Here is a 17,319-nt window from a genome sequence, read left to right on the forward strand (position 1 = left end):
GTGTCGCGAAAACTGGGAAATTTATGATTATGCCAGCGTTCTGATGTCTCTCTCGTTCTTTTAACTATTATGGCACTGATCAGTAAGACAAAACGGAAGGCGAAGACCTATGCAAGCCGGATCAGCTGACGTGGCCGACTCCGCTTGCCGGCGTTCTTTTCATTTCATGCCAGCGTTCTGGTGTCTCTCTCGTTCTTTTAACTATTATGGCACTGATCGGTAGGACAAAACGGGGTGTGATTTTGTAAGGCGGCTCGCGTCGGTGAAGGAGCGTGAGTTAAATGATTCCTTGGTGACAAGTTAATGAAGCCGAACCGGCGGCTTCTCTCAGAGGAGAGACGCCGGCTCTAAGGCCTCTAGTGCGAATCCGCACGCTCCGTCGCGGTCTTTCGAAAAAAGAATGCATCCAACATTGTTTGGTTTGTTTGGGGTCCACCCAACGGATAGGGCACCAAGAAGACTTTTTCAATAAGGAAAAGGTAGAAAAAAGAATGAGAAAAGTAAACATTCACTTCAGGTATCCAAACACGCTTGTTCGTGTCCTCGGGCGCTTGTCGCCTATCTCTATCCTCTGGTTGTTTAGTTTTTCCTTTCTTTCCCCCTTTTTTTTTTTTCCCTCTCTTATACTTACCTTTATACTGCGACTGGCAATTGCCGCTTTTTATATATGACATGATTCTGTAGGCATCCATCAATGAGCTAGGGGTGGTGATGCTTGTTCTTTTTGTTCAGTATGAGAGTAGCATAATTGGGACACTATATTCATGAGCTAGCATGAACATATGGAATTGTGATGGAATCTAGACAATTAGTGTTTCATTTGTTTTTGGGGTCAATGATGAGCATCCTTCATTAGAAATGAATCTAATATAAAAGATTACATCATAAGAAATATCATCTTTGGAGAAGTTTCAACTTCTCATCGTGCATTGTTTGTATACTCATCCATTCACGAGATAATCATCACTTGTTTTGAAATTAATCCCATATGTACAATTAAGAAGCATATGGTAAGTCCCAATACAACAATACGACCACTCTATTGTAATTTGCGTGTCACTGATTCATAAATATGACAACAGCCTCTTCATACAGAAGAATAGAATTGCTTACATTCAAACCTTTCGGCTGGAGACTCATGCCCCATACTGCCTTTTTTTTTTTTTTTTTTTTTTTTGTGGTACAGTTAGGAACTAATGAACTCTTCAAACTAAGCAACTTTTCATTGCTTGGAGATATAAAAAATTATACAAAGTGAAAAAAAGTGCACACTATTTGAATTTGTGCCCTGGATAGAATAATGACAGCAAGAGGGGAGAGAAAATAATAGGCTTGCTTTGGTTGGAGAGGAGTTCCTAAATATAAAAATGACAAGGACGTGCCAATCAAAAAGTTTAAAATAGCATATGTCTTGTCTTATCCCTTCTATTTAAAATAATATAAAAAATAATAAAAGAGCGCGTCTTCTCACAAAATATCCAAAAAAAAAAAAGAAGGGGAGTACAATTAAGATGCAATGATTTGAATATGAAATATGATGTATGATTGCAAAAACTATGCATCAATTTTTTATGGCAGAACCAAAAGTTATAAACATTAAAATCTTGTGGAAGAGGAATCCTTAGCTAGAGAAAATTTTGGAAAATTTGAAATAGAAAACTTTGAAATGCTCTAGTGATGCTATGTGTTTAAATGATAAAGGATGGTAGTGTTGGGGGAAAAAATGGACCACCCTACAAGTACAATTAAAGCATCCAAATCCGATAGAAAGTCTGACCTTATGCAGGCCGAGCTCCGAAGACCGAGCTCATGCAGACCCAGCTCATGCAGACCCAGCTAATGCAGGCCGAACTCACGCAGGCCGAGCTCATGCAGATCGAGCTCATGCAGGCCGAGCTCAGAAGACCGAGCTCGTCGTCCACATGCTGCGGCCATGCCCTACAGCAGTCTCACCGTACCATCCTTTGCTTGCCTGCCATGCCACGACACATCAACCAAGGACCATACCCTGCTACGACTGTCAACAATTAATGCGCATGGTCTCCACGGATCTCCGGCTTATTCAAAATCTCAGACCATCCACGGCAACTCATCGACTTACTCAACTACGTCCGGTCACCCATAACAACTCATTGGCTCCAATCCCGTCCTCCACGGCAATGCATTAATTCAGATGACCACACTAAATCATGACGATAACTCATTTAATTCATCTGGTCACATCACAGGTAACCCTGTATCCCTCCTATAAAAAGGGAACTTCTTCCTCTTTAAAGGGAGATTTTTCTTTTGGATTCTGACTTTTAGACTCCGATATACAACTCGTCTCCTTATCCAAATCAAACCTTCCTCTGACTTAAGCATCAGAGGGCCGGTGCCGGAAGCTCCGACCACCGGCTTTTTTCTACAGGTCCTCCGGAGGACACAATCCGTCGATGTACCATCCGCACCGGAGCTCCTTCTTCTCGGCCAGTGGTCACCCTCGGGTCCAATTTCTAGCAACAGGTAGTGACCAATAATCTTCTTGAACATAAATTTAAACAAATAGGTCCATAAATAAAGCCAAGCCCGAGATCAACTGGATTACTAAATGTTCATAATCCAATAAAAAACTAAATATATCTAGTATATTTATATTAAGAAACCATCATTCCATACAACACAGGGAGACGTGTTTTATATATGTTAAAATAAATAGTTGTGGTGAGTAAAGCTACTTCCCCACTCATTCTCACAGTGATGTTAAAATTATAATTTTTCCTTGTGTGGTTAAGCAATATACTACTAGTTTTACAAATGAAAGATAAATTTCAAATTCATGCTCACTAAATTTAGTACCATACAAGTTCAATTCAAATCTTAAGTGAAAATATTAGAGATATCTCCTCCTCCTCCTGAGTAAAGGCATAGGAGATATCTCCTAAAGCTAGGTGCGAAATCATTTTCCGCATGATAACGTCTGGTTGGAGGGATCACTTGAGCAATAAGCAATTACAAACTTGACTGTTCATTTTTTCCTCCTTTTCTATGATTTTTTTATTCCCCTCGCACCATGGCCATTATTAGATCCTGTGCTCAAAGTAGAACAGCAAACACGTACACATGCAAATCACGCCTCGACACCCAGCCAAGGCACCGTCGGAGACCCTTAAAAAGGTGCGCCCAACCCAGATCTGGAAGGAGCTCCCTCCTCGGATTTCTCGCACCGAGCCATGTAACTCGTGCCCGTTTGCCTCGCAGAGCTCGGTTTCCCCCAGAACCACGTGCGCATCTTGACCCCGTCTCTCTCTTATTCTCACCGCCGGCCCACCGTACCGTGCCCTCCCCTTCTCCGTCGGGACTCCACCGTCCTCACGCCCTTCTCCTCCCGTCCTCCCATCTAGAACCCCACGATCTTCGACCAAATTATTTTTTAATATCGTTCAGAATAAGATGATGGGTCCGGAGACCCACCCCGGGTTCGGATCACCGCGCCGGGAGAAGATGGAAAGCCTCGTCCTCTCCGACGGTCCCTCCGACTACCGCAGCGCCATGTCCTCTTCCCTCTCCGCCGCCGCCGACGGCGGCGATCCCCTCCTCTCACCCACTCCCCCCCTCTCCACCGCCTCCTCCTCCTCCTTCCTCGATCCCCCCTCCTACGCCGACGTCGTCTTCAGCCCCCTCGACAGCCAGAACGGCGCCGCCCTCGACTGCCCTTCCCACCGCCGCGAGTCCTCTTCCCCCAGATCCGACCGCGACGCCGTCTCCGAGTACGCCAAGATCACCGTCTCCGACCCCCAAAAGGAGCAGGACGCCGTCAACTCCCTCGTTCCCGGGGGTGGCACCTACGTGACCTACCTCATCACCTCACGGACTCGCGCTGGCGGTGCGGAGTTCCGCGTCCGGCGGCGGTTCCGCGACGTGGTGACCCTCGCCGACCGCCTCGCCGAGGCCTACCGGGGGTACTTCATCCCGCCGCGGCCCGACAAGAACGTGGTGGAGAGCCAGGTGATGCAGAAGCACGAGTTCGTCGAACAGCGCCGATCCGCCATCGAGAAGTACCTGTGGAGGTTGGCTGTGCACCCGGGGATCGGGAAGAGCGAGGAGCTTCGGGTGTTCCTGCAGGCCCAGGGGAAGCTGCCGCTGCCCGCAATCACCGACATGGCCTCGAGGATGCTGGATGGGGCAGTGAGGCTGCCGAAGCAGCTGTTCGGGGAGGGACCGGCGGGGCACGTCACGCCGCAGGATGCGGTGCAGCCAGCGAAGGGGGGAAGGGACCTGCTGAGGATATTCAAGGAGCTTAAGCAGTCAGTGGCGAATGATTGGGGAGGGGCGAAGCCTCCGGTGGTGGAGGAGGACAAGGAGTTCTTGGAGAGGAAAGAGAAGATGCAGGATCTCGAGCAGCAGCTCAGCACGGCCTCTCAGCAGGTGGGCAGTAATTACAGTTCCTGATTGAAATCGTGCCCTAATTTATTTCAACTTATTATGGCTTAATTTAGATCAAAATTACAAATTTGGACGGATTAGCTTCAATGGGATAATGTTGGGGGGCATGATATTTAGCATAATTTTATTTAGGTTCAACCGGATCTTCTGTTGAATGTCAAGTAGAGAGGTAGAAAACATATGTGATATATATTTAATCAGGGAAGCATAACAATAATGCGAATGTTGGTAATTTGCTGGAAGGTGAAACAGCTAAGCTCATCACTTGCAAGTGCAATGTGGATAACTAGCTGTAAGACTTGAGATGCTATTGAAAAAAATGTTATGGTAGTTCTCCCATGGAGGCTTTTCTAATGAATGCTATACTTCAAAACCCTGAAGAATGATAGCGTTATCATTGGAAGAGAGATATAGTCTGAACAAAAACAATAAAATTTGGAAAGGAAATGATAAAATGTTATTATTTATTTAGCCATAGAATAGTTTCATGAGATGTCGGAGAGTAACAGGTGTTGAAATTCTTAAGGATACATGTCTACGTGTTCAACATTTTTTTTCCTTTTTCCCTTTCAAACGTTTCTATTTTTTTATGGATCTGTTTCAGTACATAGCATTAGTCTTACTCCATTTGTTTTACATTATTTTTTGTTTTGAATTATCCCTTTGCTCTTTCATGTTTGTAGCTTTCTTGAGCATGAAATTATTTTGTGTGGGAATAGAGAATACATCGGTAAGCAGCATGGGATGTTCCCATTAAGTTGAGTTTTTTGCTTTCTTTATGCAGGCTGAAGCGCTCGTTAAAGCTCAACAAGATATTGGTGAAACAATGGGACAGTTGGGATTGGCATTCATCAAATTAACTAAGTTTGAGAATGAGGAAGCCATATATAATTCTCAGAGAGTACGAGTTGCTGATGCCAAAAGTGTAGCAACTGCTGCTGTAAAAGCAAGTAGATTATATCGAGAATTAAATGCTCAAACAGTCAAACATCTGGTAATAACTGAACTGATTACAGCATGAAATTTCGATTTTGGTAAAGGCTAAAGCTCCTCAGCAGGGCCTTTTTGTGATTGTTTATTTAGTTCTTTAAAAAATGCTTTATGGCAGGACACTCTGCATGAATGTCTAGGTCTGATGTTAGCAGTTAACAGTGCATTCTCTGATCGGGCCAATGCATTATTGACTGTACAAACTCTAATGTCAGATTTGTCCTCCTTGCACACAAGGATTGATAAACTTGAAGCTGCATCCTCGAAGATATTTGGTGGTGACAGATCAAGAATGCGAAAAGTGGAAGAACTGAAAGAAACAATAAGAGTTACTGAAGATGCTAAATGCTGTGCATTAAGAGAGTATGAAAGGATCAAGGTAATGTTTTCAGTCTGTCACATAAAAGCCCAGAGCAAGGTACAGCTACCTATGCTTGGCAGAAGAAATTGTGTCAATTATATCAAGTTTTTAAGTTTTCTATTACCTATTTGTTAAACTAATTAACGATAATGTATGAACTTCAGAGGCTATTACCAGCGGGCTTTAGAAAGTAAGAATTTGCAAATAAATTTGGAAATGACCATAAACATAGCCATCTATCAAGTAAGAATTTTTCCAACTATATGGGGTTGGCTTTCTAGATCCTTATTCACCAAGTTTTTCGATTTAGGGCTACACCTGATGTTACTCCAAGCTTCCTCCATGTTTTTCCTCACAATCTGCATTGATGTTGTCTCAAGTCTTTCACTTTTTTTTCATACAACCTTCAACACGAATTAAAATACCTCTCCTTACTAGAGCCGGTTAATATTTATGTAATTGTATAGATAAAGCATAACTAAGGAAACATGTGGGAACTCATTTATGAAATTTGGTTTCTGCATATGAGGAACTCATTTATGAAACTTCTGCAATATTACTGTGCTAGATGCTCAACACTTTCAGCCATCTTATGGGGACCAGTCATCTGTGCAAAGAATTAGATGACTAGGATTATCTAATGCCTGAATAATTCACTCATATCAGTACATGCAAGTAAGGTATCAGTTATATTTAAGTGCCATGGGGTTCTGAACCATGACAATATTAAGTTCCATGTTGCCTTGTTTGAAGTATTTGAGGCTTGCTATATGGATCCTTAATTTCATAAATTTCACCTTCTTAAATTAATACTTCTTTCATAGTTTCGGCTTCTTTTTGTTATTCATTGTGAGCCCATTGTCAACCCACATCCTTCCTAGCTCAGGGTTGGTGATGGAAGTGCTCATAAAAATATGAAGAATGAGTCAAACATAACACATCTTCTCAAGAGTCATGTTATCATGTTTTACATGTCTCATAAGTGAAACCAATTAGAATGTTTTAGCTAGTTATTAAACATCAGCCTAGTTTGTTTTCATGTTGTAATCTGAATTGACGTTGTCCTCTTCTACATCTAAGAGAAAAAGCTGCACTTATTCATTCGCATTACAATTCAGTTCTTACAGATCACTTACAGTAGTTAAACACTTAGGGTCCTTTTTTGGATCTGTATTGCTGCAGTGACAATGCTATAAACTAACACATTTGACTAGTTTATAATTGACATGTTAGTGGCGCACAATGCAATACTTCAACCCAATGCTGTTATAACTTTTCTGTCTATGTTCTTTGTGACCTTTTCATCATTCTGGATAATTGAAAGGATGAAAGAATTTGTTTAACAATCAGCTGGTTATTATTTTATATGTTGATTACATTAACCCTTATAAACATGCAATTTGTAATATTATGTAAACTGTTGATATGGAAGCCTTTCAGGTAACCTTGTGCTGTTGTAAAGTTTATGCAAAATGTTAGTAAAAAAACAATAGAAGTTGTTTTATTATCAGATGCCCAACTGGTTAATATTTGCAAATCATCTTTGTAGGCATGCAAGGTATCAAAATCAGCTAGAAGTAAAAGCCTGTCTATAGTAATTTACTAGCCTGCCATACTGTATAGCACTCCACACAGTAAATGTGATTGTTGTTCCTCATTACGACTACCACAAATTGGTAGTGCATCAAATGGTCTTATATTTTAAAGGATTTATTCTTTTTCTGTAAGCTGAAAGGCTTTCAATTGAAAAAAAATCTTATGAATGATTAATCCACAAAATTCTAGGTTGCTATAGAATACATTTAATTATCATGATCATTTTGGCCTCTGTTTCATCCTTCAGACTACTGTTTATCCTATTCTGAGCAGTGTATATCTTGAACAGGCATAAATTTCTATGATCTTGTCTATAGAAAATATTTTGAATTGGTAAATGAGCACACCATCTTTGTAAGTAAATTGTTTGCTTTAAATTTGAATGTTCTATAATAAGCATTTTCTTGAAACAATATGTGAAATTGTTCGGAGATTGTCGTTGGTAAGACTCTGTACATAAAAATGGTCCATGCTTGCTCTCTTCCTCCTTTTTCATCTCTTATAACGACTCCGGTGTTGCAAATTGGCGACCCACTAGGGAGCTTGAATATAATTGCATGAATATGGTTTTGAAGTGCTGATCCTAGTATCAGATAAAATTATGGTCTACTCTGACAACAGAATCTCTCTTGTTCATGCTACAACAATTTCCTTTCACCCATTTCATAAAGCTGAATCTTATATCATTATCATTGAAGTTCATCTGTCATTATGCATCACTTTTTGGTTAGTTTTGCTGCCACCATTGAGCATCAATTCAAATTCAGATACATTTTTTGTACATCTCTCACTCTTTGAATTTCCTGACATTAGCCATACATACATTCCTCTAGAAGTTAAATTCAACTATATGTCTCAGTAAAGCTTATTGGCTAGCAGGTCTTTTCTGGGTTATGAGTCATGTTAAATGTTGACCTGATGTCCTTGTTGTAGCAGCATCATTTGTGCTGCCACCTCACAAATTTCAAAAGAAAACTCTAATCTTGCAATGAACACGGTTGGCTGTGATTAAAGAATTTTTTTATTCTAAATATGTTTAATATGCTAAGAGAGAAAAAAGGGGGTGGATTTTGGAGAGTTATTGCAGCAACCATTTTCTAGAAATATTAATCAGGTTTCCATGTTGAGTAAGTAACAGATTATATTGCATTGGAATTCCAAAAAAGATATTATTGTTAAAAGAGATCATGTTTCTTTCCTCATGTGATTGTCACGTGAGGAAACCTTAGAATGTATAATGGAGAGAGACACTCAAGAGTTCCTGTTGTATATTTTTTTCAGCTGAATGGGGTATTGTTTTTTGAAAATCTCACCTTTTATTTAGAAAGTTAATAAAATTCTTTCTGAATATTGTTTAAGATAGCTTGATAGTAGCTTGCTTTAGCTAAATAGCAGCTTGTTTTCATACATTATTTTAATATATTTCCTTTTGATATAACTATAAAAGAGCACACATTTTGCTCAAAAATTTGTTGACAAATCTTATATTTGGGATTTTCTGTACTTTGTTTTTTATGATTACGAATATTTCTATATTTCAACATAAACAGGAATCCTATTTGCTTGGGCTTTGTTGATCCTACTCTGCTGTTGCTTCTCACCTGATAAGTTTGTCCAAAATGAATGTACATTGAAATATCAAATTCGTGTATTTCTACTAACTTATGTTAAATTATGATTATATGGACAGAGGATTATGATTGAACTTGGAGATGCAGATCTCTGATACAGTTATTAACATTAATGCAGGAAAATAACCGGAGTGAACTCGAGAGGTTAGACAGAGAAAGGCATGATGATTTTCTAAGTATGCTGAAGGGTTTTGTAATAAATCAGGTACTACATTTTGCTTAATGGCTTTGAAGTATTAGATGTTCGACTATCAATTATATTTAGTGAAGAATCTTTCATTTTCTTTTAACCATGATGATGGTTGGAGAATGCATGCATTCAAGTTTTAGTTTCTTTTCACCCAATTATGCTTAAGTTTCTGCAGCCTCCAAACATTTCAAGAGTAAGATATAAAATAGATCTTTTGAAATCTAAAAGGTTTTTATCTTACTCTCGAAGAGAACGTAAAAGTGTAAGGCTCTACATCTGCTAAGTAATCAGTCATTTTTATCTGGGCTAGTCTCTTAGTGTTTGATGGTTGCCCATGACAGTAGAAAACTCTTATATGAGTTGCAAAATGAAAATTGATAACTGATGGCAGGGTATCAGTTACAAAAATTGACAGAAGCTTACAAAAGGTTGACTGGTCCTTATAGAAAGATTGTGGTTGTTAATGTACTTTGGTTCAAGGTTTTCCTCTATTTTGAGTATGTTGCCTATTGGTGTTGGCATGAAAATTTAAATGTATAGGATGTAGATGTTCATTTTTGTGAGGACCTATGCGAACATGTATTTAGTTCCACCTCGGCTATGCACTAAGTAGATCTTGGGTACTTATATAGAGCCAAGAAACCCAAATAATATCTTTAGGCTAGTCTTTTTAAATGTATTGGGTTGTAACAAATAGTGTCAGAGTGGACCCGGTCTATAGCTTATGCGGATTAGGGGACTCTATAACACGGGGTTATTTGAATTGACTGCTGGCTAACCATAGTGTTTGTGATTGGATTTGAATGAATTTAGATTTTTAGTCTGTTGAGGATTCCAAAATTTAAATGAAAAGAGTATGTAAAGATTCATGTGGACGTGCATTTAGTCCCTTATCGGCTATGCACTGGGTAGATCTTGGGTACTTGTATAGGGCAAAGAACCTAAATAACATCTTCTGGCTAGCTTTTTTGGTTGAGGTCTTGAGTTACTACAATTTTAAGGTGGTCTTCTATCTTTTGAAGGCATTGAACTAATATTACTGGGGTCAAATATTATAAGCTTGCAAGTTGTGCTAAAAATCTCTTCTTTAATGGCCTTGTTAAGTATCATAGAATCTGCGCTCCTTCACTGGTTTTTTACCGGGTGCATAGGGATGCTCTTTCAGGAGATAGAATCTTCCTTGAACTATGATCATGCAGAAGACATTTAATATTTAATATAAGTGCTGTAATTCTGTTAAGTAAAACTGGTGTCAAACTTTACGCATTGATTGCAGTTTAGAAGGTCACTCAACTGGACATGATGGTTCTGTTTCTAAGGTCAGAATTCTACAATCCATTCTATTTTTGTTTCATCCTTCTTTTTTCATGAATAATGTGATGGGTAATCTGCCTTTAGGGCATTTGATGCTGTGAATGTTTTCAGAACGATTAATGCATTATGGAAGCATAAAGAAATGAACTAGGTTTTCTGCTATCCTGTCAATCAGATTTTGTTTCGTTATCTGTTATCCGATCACCTTGTTCTCTCACAGTTCTGCCAGGAAATCCAAAATAGGTAACAGCTAAGTTGTTTGGTTGAAGGAAATCTAGGACCTTTAGTGCTTCTCAGTATCACTTAAATGACTTGAAGTTTTCTCCACATGATACATGGTACCTTGTCAGAATTATGTGGTATATATACTTGGTTTATGACTGGCCTGGGGACTGCAAAGGTCATTATGCGCACTATATGCTTCAACAAAGCTGCACTGAGCGCATGATCTTCGAGCATCCTCACTTGGTCTTTAACACTGTAATTGAACATGATATGGAAGCATCTACCATCTAGTTGACATTTTCCATTATGAAGCTTTCTTTTTATCATAAACTTGTTTAATTTCTTGTTTGCTCATCTGGTCCAGAACTCGGCCATTTGTAAGCACTTACGTATTGCATATTGAACAGGTCGGTTATGCAGAGAAAATTGCGAATGTTTGGGCAGCGGTGGCAGAAGAAACGAGTGCATATGCTAGACAGTGATAAGACTTCAGAAGTAAATTGAGGTGTTTTTCCAGCCTGCTCTCCGCCCACACGCCCATGTACACTACCAAGTAGGAAGTAGAACCAACCACTCCATAATAAAGAGATTTTGGTGGAGTTATTTTTATTTTATTTTTATTCTATTACTTTTGGTGTACGGCTCCTCAGCTGTTAGGGTTCTAAGTGGGACCCTGCCCTTGTTGGTCCCTGCGGGTTGCTGTGACAAGAAATGATTGTGAAATACAAACTTTAACAATCGAAAGGAGTTATTGTTGGCCCACAACATTCCCTGGGGTAAGAAAGGTGTGATTTGTTCTATTAGTGGGTCATAACAACTGATACACTGCTGAAAATTTATCAGCAGAAGATTATTTGCGTCTGTCGGAGAATTATGAAGAATTTTAGATCTATGTGAAATTGTCTCACGGGGCAGCATCTATTTTTTTCATGATAGAAACAAAGATAAGTGGAATTTGAAATCCAAACACTGCAATAGATCAGATATTTTTCTGCATTTTATGATTAATTAGTACAGTCCAAATTTTCTTTTAGATTTGTATTTGCAAACTGCATTTCATTTTTTTATCCAAGAATAAGGATGGTCAAGACCATTGCAATAAGGACAGAGGAAATTGGAGGTTAATAAGTCTGAACAAGAAAAAACTCTAATCCAAGCTTTGTTTAGTAGCTGGCCATCCAAATCTCGGGCAACTATCAACTATTGCCATCACATCATTCAGTTGCATCCAAAACAATCTACAACAGGAAATACGTGAAGGACGTGACCATGTCTATTCACTTGCTAAGACATATATTTCCTGAATGCTAATTTTTTTGTTATCAATTTAGTTCAATCACTCCAGCATCATCTTGTGATAAAGAGAGCAACCCTGCAAACATTAATAAGAATAACAAATAATTGTCCTAAGCATCGAACATATATACAGGTTTCAGCGTTTAAACCCAATACCTACCCAACCATCGAACAGAACTTAATCAGGAACAAAAGAATCCAGAATAACCCCCCCACCCCCTAGAAGCCAAACCAACCACCTAATCACCGGATTTAGACGCTTCAACCGCGGTGGCGCCGCCGCCACCTTCTTCAACGGACGAGCCCGCAGAAGCAGCCAATTCCGGTTTGATCTGCTCCAGCTGCTGCAGGATTTGCTGAACCTCCGGCCGGGCAGCCGGAGAAGGATCCACGCAATGCAGTGCCAGCTTCAACGTGTTGAGCAATTCATCCCCGGTTGTCGTCCCGGCCTCCGCATCTCTCATGAGCTCCAGATCAAACACCTCATTTGTCCACTCCTCCTTCACGATCGACGCCACCCAGTGAGGTAGATCCATGCCATTCGTCGTCTCTCCGGGGGACTTTCCCGTCAAGAGCTCCAGCATGATCACTCCGACGCTGTAGACATCGGTCTTCGTGCCGGCCTTCTTCAGCTTGGAGAGCTCGGGAGCGCGGTAGCCGAGTGCGCCGGCAGTGGCAATTACGCTGGAACTGGCGGCACTGGTCATGAGGCGGGATAGGCCGAAATCGGCGATCCTGGCATCCGTGTTCTCATCCAGTAGGATGTTGCTGCTCGTTAGATTGCCATGGATCATCTTCATGTCGACATGAAGGTGGCATAGGCCACGCGCTACCGCCATGGCTATGCTCATCCTTGTCGGCCAATCAACCCGTGTGTCGGGGCCTCGAGCTGCAGATCGACGACAAGCAACACAAATAGAACGAATGATACATTAATCGGTGATCAAAAGTCTTTCATCTCAGAACTGCTTTTCTTCAAGGAGTTTAACGCAAAACTAACATTTAATGTCCAGTTCTAGCGATAACACACTGCTTCTAGGCTTTGAGTTTTTTTTTTGGTGAAGGAGTTTAACGCAAAACTAACATTTAATGTCCAGTTCTAGCGATAACACACTGCTTCTAGGCTTTGAGTTTGGATTGCCAACTTTAATCAAATGTGTGAAAGGTGAGTACTATCTAGGCTAAAAGAAACAAGAACGATTTAATGTAGCCTCATATGGTAGAAGAAGAAGATGCAAAGCGGCAAACTAGTAATTGGAGATCGAAAGCACGTACAATTTAGGCTATATGAAGCAGAAATAATGAGGTACGTAATTTCATGTGGTTAGCAATACAATGCAGTAATCTATTGGTAACTGGAGAAAGGGAAAAGAATCAAAAAACCAAGATATTTAGAAGGACAAGGTGGTCTGATAGGGCAGCTCCATTAGAGTTGGTTAAAAGGTGGCAGATTAAAATTGGATTCAAAGAAGAGCTTACCATGTAGGAAAGCTGCGAGGCTTCCCTTGTGCATATAGTCAAATACCAGCAACTTCTCGCCTTTGGGGCCCAGATAATAAGCTCTGAGAGCCAATAGATTCGGATGCCGGATCTTCCCGAGCATGCTCGCCTCCGCTTCGAAGTCCCTCTGATTCTTTGCCATTCTTTCCCTTAGCCTTTTCACCGCGACCTGACTCCCGTCCTCCAGCGTCGCCTTGTATACGGTCCCGTAGGTACTCTTCCCCATGATCTCCGCCGTCGCACACAGAAGGTCGTCAGCCGTGAATGCCAGCGGCCCATCAAAGTGGACGAGCTTCCCCCCGGCGTCCCCTCCTGCCTCTGCTTCAGCTCCCCCCGCCGCAGGCCCCGGCTTCTCGCCTGTCCCAGCTCCCGCTCCGGCAGCTGCGCGCTCATCACTCGCAGCAGCAGCCCCTCGTCCGACCAAGCAGCAGAGAAGAGCACAGCAGAGTAGAAATAGAACCACGAGAACAATCCCTGCAGCTATGAGAATAATATCCTTGGTGCTCAGTTTGCGGTGGTGATGGGGCACCGTCGAGATCGTTGGAGAAGAAACATTCGGATGAGGGGGAGGAGGACATGGGACCAGAATGCTGTACCCGCAGAGCTGGATGTTTCCCCTGAAAGAGCTGGAATTGAACTTCTCGGAGAGGAGAACGGGAACCGGACCAGATAAGTTGTTGTTGGAGACATTGAAAGCAGTGAGATTGGTTAGAAGATCGAGGGAGGCCGGAATCGGTCCGCTGAGATTGTTCCCCGATAAGTCCAGCTGAGAAAGGCTGGAAATATTCCCGAAGGCGGCCGGAATCTCACCATCGAATTGGTTCCTCCCAAGCGAGAGGACTGAAAGGTTCTTCAGCCTATCGATGGTTTCTGGGATCCGATTCTCAAGGTGGTTGCCCTCAAGGTTGAGCTGAAGTAATGAGGAGAGGTTGCAGAGAGATGGAGGGAAGCTTCCTCCGAAGGAGTTATGAGAAAGGTCCAGAGTTTGCAGCCTCGGAAGAGTCCCCGTTTCTTCAGGTATGCTTCCATTGAGCTTATTGTTGCTAAGAGTAACTTGTTCTAGCATCGGCAACTTGCCGAGGGAAATGGGAATGCTTCCCGAGAAGAAGTTGTAATCTAGATTCAACGTCCGAAGCTGATAGGCTTGGTTATCTTCCCTCCCTCCCCAAGCATCAGGAATGGAACCGGAAAGGTTATTGTGTTGAAGGTGGAGGAATGTGAGGGTAGGGAGGTGAGTGACGCCGAGGGGGATCACTCCTGAGAGGTTGTTATAGCTAAAATTGAGCCTGTAGAGCCTTGTGGAGTTCCATATGGAAGAGGGAATACTTCCTGTGAGCAAATTGTTGCTAACATCCAGAGTCTGGAGCACGAGGCAGTCACCAATGGAAGGTGGGATGGCGCCCGAGAAGCGATTGTTGAAGAGATAAACGCCTCTGAGATCACGAAGGAACCCGAGCGCCGAGGGGATCTGGCCACCGAGGGAGTTGTCATGGAGGCTTAGCTTTCTTAATGCGGTGAGCTGGCCAACCTTCTCGGAGATGTGCCCACCCAGTCCCCTCCATGGCAGCTGGATAGCTATCACCTTTCCGCGGACGCATTTGATCCCCACCCAGGCGCCGGAGCAGGCATCGAGGCCGGTGCCATTCCAGCTCCTGAGGAGCCCTCTGGGGTCATCCAATGCATGCTTGAAGGCTTGGAGGCCCTGGTAGTCGGCTTGGGTGATGATGACTCCATCCCAAGCCCGGCAAGAAACCGGGCTAATCACCATGAATGGTAGAATGCCAAGGAAGGCCAACAGGCACTCCCATTGGAAGAGCTTTCCGAATGGGCTTCTCCTGGACTTGGAGCTCTGGTACTTCACGTTTCTATTCTCCCCACTTGAAATCTGGCATTGTCTTGCTGTATCATCCATGTCGATGAAGAGAGTAAGGAAGCTGTACCAAAAAACAAAGGGAGTAAAGAAGAAGATGACTGGTCCAGAATGCTACTCCTTTCCCTTTCTTCTGCTACTTTCGCCTATTGGAACGAAGAAGATGGAAGGAGAGAACGGGGGAGAGAGAGAGAGAGAGAGAGAGAGATGAAGGAATGGGTTTAAACGAGGGAATCTTATTCTTGGGGAGACAAACTAGGCGAGTCAGATGGTTTTGTTCAGGGAGCCATTTTTTGTGTGGAGGCAAACGGCTAGTTTTCCTTGCGTCGGCAGAGGGAAATGAAACGGGCGTAGCCTCTCCGGTGGTGCTTCTCCAACGGCTATTTTCTCCGTGGGTCCCACGGCTCGGGAACGGCATCGATGCCCGATCTCCACACAGTAATTAAAGCGTCACTGCTCGGTTGGCGGAACGAGGTAAAAATCCGCTATCCTTTTTGGCTGTTCAACGGGCGAAAGGGGCTAGGTTAGCATCCGCTCAAAACTACTTTAGCATCCAAATTTATCTGTATATTTATAAAAATTTAAGCATCTAACTAATATTTATATTTATAATCATATCTATTAAATATATATATAATTATTTAATTAGTATTTAAATATCTAATTTTATTTAATTTTATATTATATTCAAAAAAATAATAAAAAATATATAATAATATTAATATACTATTAACTTGATTTTTTATATGCTTCCTAATATTTTTGATTTTTTGGTCATAAAATTTAATTATCTGACATCCAATCTAGTTTTAATCCTAAACTATTCTTCATTTGTTTTGTTTCTTTTTTGTTTCTTTTTTTTCTCCATTCTAATTATTTATAAAGAATAATAAATGGTAAATGCATGTGTTTTTACCTAGCAGCTTGCATTTTTTTCAACCTATCTTTATATTTATTCTGACCTCCTGCCATAGAATATAGCTTTTCATCAGAAATTGAAAAATCCAAGTCCTTCCTACGTTGTTTATTATTATTTTTATTGGAATAACTTTTTATTAACAATATAAAGAAAATATAATTATATTTTATTATGTGCATAGCATCTATTATTTTTTTTTAAAAAAATGGTAGCCTTCATAGATGGAGCTCTTGGAGGATGAGCCCTTCATTATATTAAGCTGGTCGGGTTGTCGAAGGATCGCAACCACCAAATGGTCAATTGTAAGGATGCAAGAGATGTAATCCCAAAGACAAGCCTTTCTAACATGAGATGAGATCCTTATTTTCCTTTTTTTTAACAAAAAAACCCTCAAAAGGTAAATGTATTATTATTTCCTATGAGAATATCATCTCCCAAGGTCTGTACAACCACGAAGTTAAGACCTGCAAAAAAATCATTATTTTTTGCTCCATTGGCTGTCTCAACCACCACCAAGTTTAAATCCCAATCCTCCAATCCCTAGCTTACAAAATTTTCATTGAAGGTATGGCGATTTGCAGTCAGGACTTTTGTTTAATGACATATATATTAACGAAGAGAAGCTCTAACCAACCCCCTACCATATACCCATTCCCTAACTGGGTCAAAGTCCAGGTCCCAAGCAAATCGAGCCTAACACTTATTTTATAAGAATATCGAGTTAATAAAGAGGCAAGAGGATGTACCATCCAAACTAAGTTTGGTGGTGTATCGCATGATATTTTTGACTGCTAAATGACAGTAGTGGTCGCCGTAATTACCTCTTTGTATGCTCCTATTGTTTCTCCCACCCTACATAATACTTTAGAGTAACAAAAGAAGAGCATGTTATTAGATAACATAAAAAGTGATAAATATTTGAATAGTAAAGTCTTATTGATTGATTGGATCATAGCCATCCATCAACACACTTTTCAAAGCACACTCGACAAGTTATGAAGC

At 41.2% G+C, this 17,319-nt stretch overlaps 2 protein-coding genes across 3 annotated transcripts; one reads left to right on the forward strand and one right to left on the reverse strand.

Moving 5' to 3' along the window:
• Positions 1–3,175: 3,175 nt before the first annotated feature.
• On the forward strand, positions 3,176–11,516 carry LOC103721499 (sorting nexin 2A-like). Of its 2 annotated transcripts, XM_088713253.2 has the most exons (6): positions 3,180–4,407; positions 5,210–5,419; positions 5,534–5,794; positions 9,122–9,208; positions 10,470–10,512; positions 11,140–11,516. In XM_088713253.2, the coding sequence occupies exons 1-5, from the start codon at positions 3,433–3,435 to the stop codon at positions 10,494–10,496; spliced, it is 1,560 nt and encodes a 519-aa protein (XP_088569379.2). In that variant the 5' UTR covers positions 3,180–3,432; the 3' UTR covers positions 10,497–10,512; positions 11,140–11,516. The 2 variants fall into 2 exon arrangements, with proteins under 2 accessions (XP_008809960.4, XP_088569379.2); XM_008811738.6 differs by lacking the exon at positions 10,470–10,512 and having other exon boundaries at positions 3,176–4,407.
• Positions 11,517–12,084: 568 nt separating this feature from the next.
• LOC103721516 (probably inactive leucine-rich repeat receptor-like protein kinase IMK2) lies at positions 12,085–15,664 on the reverse strand. Its single transcript, XM_008811767.5, has 2 exons — positions 13,508–15,664; positions 12,085–12,917 (listed from the first exon to the last, which is right to left on the reverse strand). Exons 1-2 carry the CDS (start codon positions 15,438–15,440, stop codon positions 12,268–12,270), a joined length of 2,583 nt encoding a protein of 860 aa, XP_008809989.3. The 5' UTR covers positions 15,441–15,664; the 3' UTR covers positions 12,085–12,267.
• Positions 15,665–17,319: the final 1,655 nt, after the last annotated feature.

The sequence above is a fragment of the Phoenix dactylifera genome, chromosome 17 (genome assembly GCF_051530095.1).
Source record: "Phoenix dactylifera cultivar Ajwa chromosome 17, Ajwa_hap1_PhDact_Kaust_v1.1, whole genome shotgun sequence".
Classification (NCBI taxonomy): Eukaryota; Viridiplantae; Streptophyta; class Magnoliopsida; order Arecales; family Arecaceae; genus Phoenix; species Phoenix dactylifera.

Coding starts and splice junctions, on each gene's coding strand:
- LOC103721516 (XM_008811767.5), bottom strand. CDS start 15,440: ATGGATGATACAGCAAGACAATGCCAGATTTCAAGTGGGGAGAATAGA. Junction 12,918..13,507: donor CCTCGCAGCTTTCCTACATG/GTAAGCTCTTCT, acceptor GTCGATCTGCAG/CTCGAGGCCCCGACACACGG.
- LOC103721499 (XM_008811738.6), top strand. CDS start 3,433: ATGATGGGTCCGGAGACCCACCCCGGGTTCGGATCACCGCGCCGGGAG. Junction 4,408..5,209: donor TCAGCACGGCCTCTCAGCAG/GTGGGCAGTAAT, acceptor TTCTTTATGCAG/GCTGAAGCGCTCGTTAAAGC. Junction 5,420..5,533: donor CTCAAACAGTCAAACATCTG/GTAATAACTGAA, acceptor GCTTTATGGCAG/GACACTCTGCATGAATGTCT.